Source organism: Falco peregrinus, chromosome 12, assembly GCF_023634155.1.
Source record: "Falco peregrinus isolate bFalPer1 chromosome 12, bFalPer1.pri, whole genome shotgun sequence".
NCBI lineage: Eukaryota > Metazoa > Chordata > Aves > Falconiformes > Falconidae > Falco > Falco peregrinus.
The window spans coordinates 19,803,665-19,813,645 of NC_073732.1; the positions used below are offsets into that span (position 1 = coordinate 19,803,665).

Consider the following 9,981-nt stretch of genomic DNA (forward strand, 5'->3'; position numbering starts at 1 on the left):
TGGCAAAAGGTCACTGAAGCTTTGTCTAAGGGGGAAGGGGGATATCTTTTTCTTCTGGTGTTTGTATTCCAACCTGTGAATTTGAAGTACAATTGCTGTAGCAGTTTGAAACGCATTAGCATCTATGTATTATTGTACATTTAGACAGTTGTTACTATTTTGCTGGTGTGATTCAGCCGATGCAGAATACGGGGTCCAGTTCTGTATGCTGCATGGTCTGTAACTGAAATTGCCTCTTCTGCCTTAAAACTCTGTGACTCTTGTTGGTATAGACCTTGGCAGGGACACTCACAGCCGAGCACACGAATGCTGCTTCAGAGCCTAGTTTACACCTTGGAAAGTGCGGGTGACCTAACCACACCTGCAGGGTTACAGCTGGGGATCTGCCCTGGTGGAAGGCGGTCGCTGCCTCTCCTGTAACTGAGCCGCAGTGGTCGGGGGAGTCACAGTCCTTGTGTAACAGGAGGGAGAAGGGGCTGCAGAGCTGCATGACCACACGTTGCACCAACCAGTGCCTGTAGCAGGGGGAATGTACACGGGGAAGGAATAAATAAATCAACTAATAAACCTATTTCTCCCAGATCACAAAACTTTTCTGTTTACTGCCTGAACTGCCTGACTCGTGTTTTGTATTGTCTCAGGCCAGGTTGGTTGTGGGTGCTGGATTATGCATAATCCCACTGTGTGACCATCTGTCTTGGCGCCTTGTTGTCAGAGCACTGCTTTGCCTTGCCAAAAGCAATGGCCCACAGGCTGGAAAGAACTTGATTCAGCAGCTGCTCACCTCAAGTCCCTGTGAATCAGCTATTGCACAGCGGGTAGATGAAGTAGGAAGGCACATCATGATTCGACTGACTCCATTCAGTTTATATCTGTCAGGGCTGCAGAATCCCTCGGTAGATGCAAGGTCTGTTTCCTTCTAGCTCGACTGTAGTCATCCCCATCAGAAAAGGGACAAACATCAAGCGTGAAGGAAAGTTGTATCGTGATTGCCATCTGTACAGAAGAGGCCGAGTTACTTTTCCATCATGGGAGCCTCAGGCAGGCAGGTCTTATAAGGCTTAGCCTGAATTTCCCTCAGGACACATCCTCTGGGCATGCCTTTGTAAGGAAAGAGAGCAGCTGTTGTGCTTGGGCTGGATATCTCTCACTAAGTCCCTTCCACTGGGCTGGGGTGGTTTTGGGTGCAAAGCATGCAATAAGTCTGTTAACAGCAGAAATATTAATGAGATCTTCTCTACCTACCACCAAGGTCTAGTTGTCTTTTTGCCCTTGTTGTTTACTCTGTCCCTTCCCTGCACTTCCAGTCTGCTCCAGGGTATAGTCTTGTAAGTTGCTTAGGTGGTAATATCACCTTGGCGTGAGATGGAGATAAGAAGTCAACCAAAATTCAGTGGCTTTGGACTTCATTTTATGGGTAAACATGTGAAGGTAATCTGGGAACTGAATGAGCATGGCCTTCTGAAAACCATGTTGGCAAAAGTTATCATTTGCTACAGTTCTCACTCCTCAGAAATATTCCTGGTCCTTGCTTTTCGTACATCCTGAGCTGAAGTTATTTAGCAATGCTGAACACTCAAGGTGCTGATGGGCACGCACACTGTGGCCACACAGTCTGCCTTCCCACAAATGACAGCAAGTGGTACATGTTTTTAGAGACGGAGTAATGGTTGCAATGACATTTTTATGGCAAAATCAGGGCACAAGCTGTAAAAAGGTACAAACAATTCAGTAAGCAGAATAGTGGGAAGCGAACCGGTGGTGTTTGTTTTTAAAAGACTGAGTCTGAAAGAGGCTAATGACTGATAGGTAACACTTTTTGTTTTATCTCCTTTGAAAAGGTTGGCCCAGCAGGCAAATGCCATCTCTAGACACATTTGAAGATTTTGAAGCGATCCCCTCCAGCACAGATGAACTCTCCAACTCTTCTGACTTGGAGGAAGAGACCAACCCTAACAATGTAATGCCTTTTTCAAATTATGCTGCCTTTCCCAGTGCAACCTCCTCTTCTCTAAAGATCACAATTTAACCTGTTGAAGTTTGGGTTCATACCAGTCTTAAATTCATGGATGTGTGGGAATACAGAAGGTGGGAATTTGATCTGGGGTGTTGGGAGGTTATTCCAAGGCTATTTTGTTGATCATTTGTACCCTAAAAAGTCACCCTTACTTGTAAGCTGTAGCTTTACCTGTTATAAAAGTGAGGAAAAACGCTGAGCCTTTAAAAAAGTAATTTCAGACTTTTCCAGATAACTAAACCTGGTGTCACAAACCTAATTTCTGTATCAGAACAACGGCTGGCCAGTTAATTCTAAAGCCTGAATGCACAGCATACTTTTGTCCTAAGTTTGAGTCGTAGTTAACCTGGGCATGGTAAAAGGAATAAACTGACAGAATTCCCTACAGAAGAAACCTCTGCCAGATTAAAATGTCTAATTCAGCATTTAACTAAACTCACTCTCTCGCACAGTGTTCTTTCATCCACAGTGACTGTATTTCTGGTGCATTGTTTCATCCGTTTTAGGGGACCAACCTTTTTCGGGTAGAAGGCAGTTTTGACAGCTGTTTCCCAGATTCTCTTACATTTGAGGATGGCGATTTGGTGCAGTTTGTGCAGGAAGGAGAGAACGGTCAATGGTAAGTACAGCAGAGACACCGAATTTAACAGGTACAACAGCCATAACCTCCTGGAAAAGATGGAAAATATTCAGAAGAATGTCAAAGCCTCTTCAAAATCAAATCCAAATCCCCTCACCCCGTTGACCACAATGTGAAAGAGGCAGTAGAAGGCATGAACATACGAGCAGCTTTGGTGGGCTTTCATCCCAAACGCTTGTGACACGAGCCTTGAGAGGACGGAGGTTTGCATAAAGGAAATGGAGGGGAATATTTGGGGTTTTGACACCTTTTAGCTGGAAAGACAACTGTCAAAGGCAGCACCCTGCCATAAGGTACATCAATAAAATCCCCATTCCTTCCACCAAGCTGCAGCAGTTAACCAGAGTGCATTTTTAGCCCCAAAAGCTTAGATATAAGATGAGATTGACAACATGGAATGAATCTGGCCCTCTTGAGCTCACACAAATTTTGGTCTATTTATTCTCTCTTGCTTACAAATGAGTGTTAGGAACTGACCTGGCTGGACATCTGAATTCTCCTTCCATGGGTAGTTTGGAGGAAGAAGAGCTGACCGCCTTGAAGTGCCTGTGCAGTCAGACCCTTCACTCAGAGCTGACATGCAGCTGAGATGGGAGCAAGTCCCATCAGATGAAGTAGGTGGGAAGTGAACACATCCACGCAGGATGGTATTGACGGAAGGGGGATGGACAATATGAGAGATTCATTTTCTTCAGCTCTGAATGTGGCCCAGGGTCTCAAACACAGGCCAAGGCCACTGCTTCCTTGTCACACAATCTGCTTGCAAGTGAGCTTGATCTGGGATACTGGGTCACTGAAACTGCTGAAACTTAGTCACCAGCTACCTGTAGGACTGCTCTGGGTCCTCTGCCTTCTTCCTTAGTTGAGAAAATAGCTGCCCAACATTCACCTCTAAGAAACACAACCCAGGGAAAGGGAAGTGGGGAAATTCAATGACTCTTCTCTGAATTTCAGGTTAGTGAAGAAACTGGTCTCTGAGAAAAGCGACTGGGTTCCTTCCAGTATATTGCAGCCAGCAGAGGGGGAAAGTAACAACCTAATTAAGAACAGCAATGCAGGTAACAGAGAAAATGTGTTATTGGCATTTAATTCTCTTTTTCGTACAAAAAAAGGATGTGATAAAAAGGATGTGATAACCAGTGTGTTTTCTGTATTAAAGGACTCTGCCTGAGTGTGTGTCCGTGCTGCAGCCTCTGGTGGTGCAGCTGAGCTAGCCTGCAGTTCGGTGCCGCGGGTATCACGGCTAGTTAGGCACAGCAGCTTACCTTGGCATGGTTTAGTTGTTTTCCCCTTCCTGGGCAGAATGCAAATCTCCCACCAAACTCCTGTGGCTACCAGTACCCAGGCTAGCTACTTTACAGCTAGCCCAAGTGTGCCATATGGCAGGGTGCGTTGTGACTGCAGGATAGCTTTCATCCTGGCTTGCGTAGGCTTTGGATTTAGATCAGCATCAGGGCTGTAGTTCTGGTCTAGGTTTGAAAACATTGAAATCGCCTGTACCATTACTGCTTTCATCATATTTCACTGCTGGCTCCAAAGGCTGGAGGAAGGGCTGCTCTGGCAAGATTTCAGCCAAATCAGCACTAAAAGTCATCCTTTCTCAGCGTTGGTTCTGACCTAACAGCCAGGCAGGTTGCACTGGAAAAGCTGAGCCTCAGCAGCTCTGCAGATCAAAGTTTTACAATTTTAGATTAATTTTTACCCATCCTTAAATATAGTTTACCAAAAATGTGTCCTGCTTTTCTTCTGGTAAGAGAAGAAAGCAAAATCTGGCACAGCCATTCCCTGGGGACCTGTGGTAGAGAGCTACCAGCATTTTATTCTGAGTTACTGGTTTCTTTGATTTTATTTTTTTTTTAAGTCAGTTTGTTGAAGTGAAGAAAAACCTTTTTTTGAAAGTTAACCAGGATTCTTTGCTGTGGTTTAAAGGGAGTTTGGTAATTGCTGCTCCTTCACCTCCACGGCAGGTCAGTTCTGTCTCCACCCTCAGTGCCTAACTACAGCTCTTATTTCTTTGGCATGTCTAATGCTTCAAAAGAAAAATAAATAAAGCCACACGCACATTACAGTTAGTTACATGCCAAAAGAGCCTCCCTCGCCTTTAGTGAAGGAATTGGGAGGGCAATAGAACTGTGATTATTTATTTTTTATTTTATTTCAGGCTTTTAACAATGAACCTCAAGACTGTAGATGTCCTTTAGACTTACTGTAGTGACAATGCCCTTGTCTTCCTTTTCAGACATGTACAACGATTCCTGCAGTACAGCCTCAGTAGAGTCAGACACCAAGGAGAGCGAGGTGGCCAAGAGCTTCCCAGCAGAACAGCGGGCTGGCAGCTGAACAGCAGGACTGGCCTTCCTCAGGATCCCATCCATCTCTGTTTCCTTTGGGTGGACACTGGATCAAAGTTGCCTTTCTCACAAGCTCTGAGGTTCACAATTCACTCAAACTTTATCAGCATGAACACGTGAGAACATCATGGAAGCTGGGAACATCAAACTTGAAAGGAGCATTAAACATCCAGAAAGCATCAAACCCCACCTTCAGTATTAGAGGAGAAAAATGCTTCTCGCATTGATTATCAGACTGTTTCGGAGGATGTGGCCTAAATTAGGTCGACAGCAGAGCTGAAGAGTTACTATGCACGCACCTTTTGGCAACCTTGCTTCAACACCGAGTCACTGCAGAGGGATACATGCATGGTTACGAGTTCTTGCTCTACCATGGGGTCGCCTGGAGGTTTTTCCATTTGCTTGCCTCTGGCTGTGCCTTCCCTGTCCTCCTTAATTCCAGCTGATGCATCACAAATGTGCTCTTTCTGATGATGGTCAACACCAAAACCATCCCATTTTAGGGTGGCTGTGGGAAGAAAGCTTCTGGCTTGGATCATCAGAGAGGCTTTGTGCAGCAATGACGTGACCACTTTTGCAGCGGCACAGTGAATGACCTGCTGCATACAGCATTACGTTGGAGACGAGGTGGCAACTCCTGGCTATGAGGTGGAGGTGCAGGGCTTAGCAGGGAAGCAAAGATGTGTGACAGCTACTGTGACGAAGAACATTTTGAACTCTTTTTACAATATAAGTCATTCCTCTGTCCCCTCTGCAGTCTGTGGTTGCTGGATCACAATCCTTTGCATTTGGTGCCGAGAATTCAATTGAATGCCATTTAATGTCGTATGTTTGAGTAGACTGCATGCTTTTTTTGTGTGCTGGGCTATGGAATAGATACATTTCACCCCCCATTTGGAATATACTTAAGCATTGCAAATAGGCAGTGAACATTAGATGCTCCAATGAGTGGATAAAGTGTTGTTTTTAAATACTTATTTCCAGGACATTTGATTAAAGGACTGTACCAAATCTCTGCCACATAAGGATGTAATGTATAATGTAAAGTAATTACAGATATTATTATTCCTATACAAGCCATTAGCTCATTTAGAGCAGCTGTTAAGGCATGAAGGCATTTTGATGGTAATTGGGTCTTAGGTCCCACATAAGCTGCTAATACTTTAATAAATTAGATAAGTATTGACAAAGGATTGCAGACAGGCAAAGATCAGCGTGGTAAACATGACCCTAGAAGCTCAAGAGTGAGTGATTGGCTTTCATCATTAGGGATTTTTTGTTTAACCCTGAGACTAGTGGTGCTCTATGTAAATAATAAAGGGGGCGAAAGCACTAAAAATGGAGATGAAGCAAAACCAAAACCTGCTCTTTAGTAATTGAACCTATGAGCAAAATAGTAGTAGAGTCTGTATCATTTCTGCTATCATCTTTGCAGGGACCTGAATGTTTTTCTTTGTGTCTCAGTGGAGGCTGGCATTGCAAATATCTTAGTGTGTGAGTTAGGATAGCTGTGAAGCAGGTAGATAGTCCCATTCAAGAAATGGCCTTGGAGTACGTAAAAGCTTATTCAGATTATGTTTGCCTGTGAAGGCTTCTTGGTTAATTATGAGTTGCACTGTGGTGGTTAATTCCTGTGGTTCTTCTAACTCTCAATATCAAAACTCTGTGATTCTGATGTTTTCCATTCATGACTAAAGGACCTGAGAGTTCTGTACCGTTTTGGAAGCTGACTTTGTCCTACAGCTTCTCTGGCTTGTGCTAGTCATTTACCTTAAAAATGACACAGAGGCTTTCAGGAACATGAATCCTATTAGTCTACTGTAGTTATGAGTATCTTGAGGGAAGAACTGATTCCGTTCAGTCCCCTAAGGAAACATGTAGTGATGTTTTCTTGTAGTGCAATTATTTTATCCTCTCCCTAAAATGAGTTCATTTTGGTTTCTTATTACTTTCAGTAATTTTTGCACAATCTGATAACAGTGCTTCTGTATACCCCTGCCCGAAGTATAGGAGAGGAAAAGGGTAGGGAGCTTTGATTGCACATTTAGGAAGGGGGGTGGGGGGTGGGAGGGTGGGATGGGGAGAGGAGAGAGCGAGCAAGATGGGGAAGGGTTACCCTGGGTATATGAAACTGCCCAAACTAGGATTTGTGACATTGCTGACAGATGGAAAGATGCAAACTTGCACTTTGGAGTTTCTTCGGAGGAATCTCATTCTAACAGTGACATGGCAGTGGGAACTCTCTGTTTGAACTGAAGATGGAAGATCAGGTATTGTCAGTCCATTTCTTACCTCTGCTATGTGAGGGTGACAGTGTGATAGTCCTATATCCCCTGGTGCCTCGATATCTTCTATTCTATAACATGGGAGCTATTGGATTTCCCATGTGTCAAATTCTGATGCTAAATTGTAGCATGTATGCAGAAATGGGGGGCACCTCCAGGGGACCGCAAAGCATTCAACACCCTGTGTCCCACTGTGTCCTCCATGAGTGTCAGTGGCGGCATCCTGTGGGGCAGTCTAGAGCTGGAGCAGGCAAGAGGATTGCTGCAGAAGTGTCTCCTGTCTCCCAGCTCACCATCTCATCCTGACAACTGCAAAGGTATGGGCTGGATTATAACACTTATCCTCCCTACTTAGCTTTTGAAAACAATTTTTTTTTCCCTTTTTTTTTTATTTTCCTCGAAATCTCATATTTTATCTCGTTGGACCAAAGTCTGAATCACTTTTGCACCATGAATGTCCTGAGGATGACAAGTAACTCGCTGCCCTGTGGCTGTGTGCAGCAGTGGCACAGCACCCTGGGCTCACAGTGGTCTTTGGGAGCCGATTGTATCACAGTTATCCTCAGACACTCCTGAACCTGAGCAGGGAGCCCACAACCACTAACTGTGTCTTTAGCCTTCCTGCAGTGCCAGCAGGCCAAAGACAGCTGCCTGTTTCTTTCTTCACGTTCCAAACTCAGACCGTGCCGCCACCATTGGCGCTGCTGCTGGGAGGTGAGCGGGCGCTTTGCCTGCTGCCTGCGGTGCAGATGGTGAGGCGGTGCCACGCTGCGGGCTTTGCTTTTTTAAAGCATGAAGTTCAATGACAGATCAGGCTGCTGACATGTCTGAAAGCAGCCAACAAGAAGTAACCTTCTGGCTTTGCTGATGAGGCAAAATGAGGCTTGATGACTTTTTTTTTTTTTTTAATTGTAGACAGGATAGCCTTTTAATAAGTGTATTTCTGTCAAGCAAGCTGATAATTAAGGGAATGAGTCTCCACGTACAGTCTGGAATATGATTTGGTAATGTCCAGCAAGACTAATGTGTACATTAAGGTATACTTATTCTGTATGTAGGTCTTTGACACTATCATTTTCAGGTAGATGGACATAAAATGATAATTTTCAAATATGAATTTAATTTCAATGTTGTTCAGAGATAACATAGTGACCAGAAAGTCATTTAAAAGTAATGGTTGCCACCAAGTTTCAGTTGTAGAAGAGACAAGGTCCAAGGTAAATCTGTACTGTAGCAGCACCTGTGGTTGAGCATCGTGCCCTCGCTGCGTGACCCGCCAGTCCGTGCCAGCTGCCTGGCTGTTCTCTCCGGGTCCGGGAAGCGAGACCTGCCCTCCAGGCTGAGGTTTTGACTTGGATCTCCTCCCTCTGCTCTGCTGCCATCTTCTGTGAAACTCGCAGAGACTTCACATCCTCAAAACTCTGCCCTCTGCTCAGTTGGGTGTAGTGGAGCAACAGACTCCTTCCTTGCTGGTGGCAATGACAAACAGGTAGGGGGGCAGCTGCTGTGGTACGCAAGTCTTGCTCTCAGTAAACCAGGCTGAAATGTCATCAGGCCTGATCCTCTCCTCCTCTCACGTCTAACCCCTCTGGGTGGAGAATCAGGCCAGTGGTTGTCTTGATCATCAACAGCTGTGGCCAAACCGTGTCTCAACACTGGCTTTCCTTGCCAATGGCAACAAAGCTGTGCGTATGTCTTATATTCTGGTTGTGTATGTGATGAAAAGCCATTTTATTATCCATAATTTTCTTAGACTCTTGAGATTTCAAACAGGATTGGGTATGAGAAAGGCCATGCGCTTCCTTTCCAAAAATACTCTAAGCCTAACTTCAGATATATATATGATTAGAAATATATAAGAATAATAAGAAAAAAGAGCCAAATTGTTTATTTCTTCTTGCGGCTGGAGCTGAAATAACTGCTAAGTTTTCCTCTCCCCAGCTGAGAATTGGTACAGTTTGTTTTTCTTACATATTTTCCATGGTGTTGATAATGATGTATTTGTATATTGTGACTGATGAGAGATAATCAGACAGGGAAAGAGCACAGAATTACCTGTTCTTTGTTTCCAGTCAAGACAGAATGTATGAATTTATTACAAGAAAAAAGTGTGCAAATGAACTTCCTGTAATTAGGCCATTCTGACCTGTGTAGAACCACACTTTGTTTGAAATTTATAAAAATGATAACTAGTACAAAACATTGTGGTTGATGTCTCTGTACGAAGTAACAAATCAAATGAGCTTTCTTTCTATTCAAAATAAACAAGTCTTAGTAAAGGCACATCATCACAGCTGAAAAAAAATCCACACATTTGTGCAATATAACTTTATTTGTCCAACATGCACGTCACAAAAGGCACAGTGGGGTTTTTTTCTGTCTCCCCTAGTCATGTTCCTGAATCCCTGGGACTCTCTTAGGACCCGAGTGCGAAGGTTCGCGCTGGCAGGTCCTTGTTGCGTGTGCTAATGATGCAGCCGTAAGGCAAGGAAGATGTAGGATAACTTTATCGTAGTTACCCCCAAGAGACCTGTGTACCTTTGACTACAGTGGTCTGTCAGGGAGCGCTAGCTGACCCAGATGCGTGTTGTGGATCATGTAGAAGGGCAAGCAGGTACAAATGGGAATATAGAAACGGAATGCAAATAGAGAGAGCAAAATACATTAGAACCTTTTTCAGCCAATATC

General features: G+C 44.2%; 1 protein-coding gene across 6 annotated transcripts in view; it reads left to right on the forward strand.

The window, feature by feature from the left end:
• Positions 1–7,053, forward strand: part of MCF2L2 (MCF.2 cell line derived transforming sequence-like 2) — a 181,237-nt gene extending 174,184 nt beyond the window's left edge. For all 6 annotated transcript variants that reach the window (XM_055817346.1, XM_005235543.3, XM_055817345.1 and 3 more), the window contains 4 exons: positions 1,842–1,960; positions 2,524–2,636; positions 3,612–3,715; positions 4,897–7,053. In XM_055817346.1, the coding sequence (XP_055673321.1) occupies positions 1,842–1,960; positions 2,524–2,636; positions 3,612–3,715; positions 4,897–4,997 (437 nt within the window). In that variant the 3' untranslated portion in view covers positions 4,998–7,053. The remainder of the gene's footprint in view (positions 1–1,841; positions 1,961–2,523; positions 2,637–3,611; positions 3,716–4,896) is intronic.
• Positions 7,054–9,981: the final 2,928 nt, after the last annotated feature.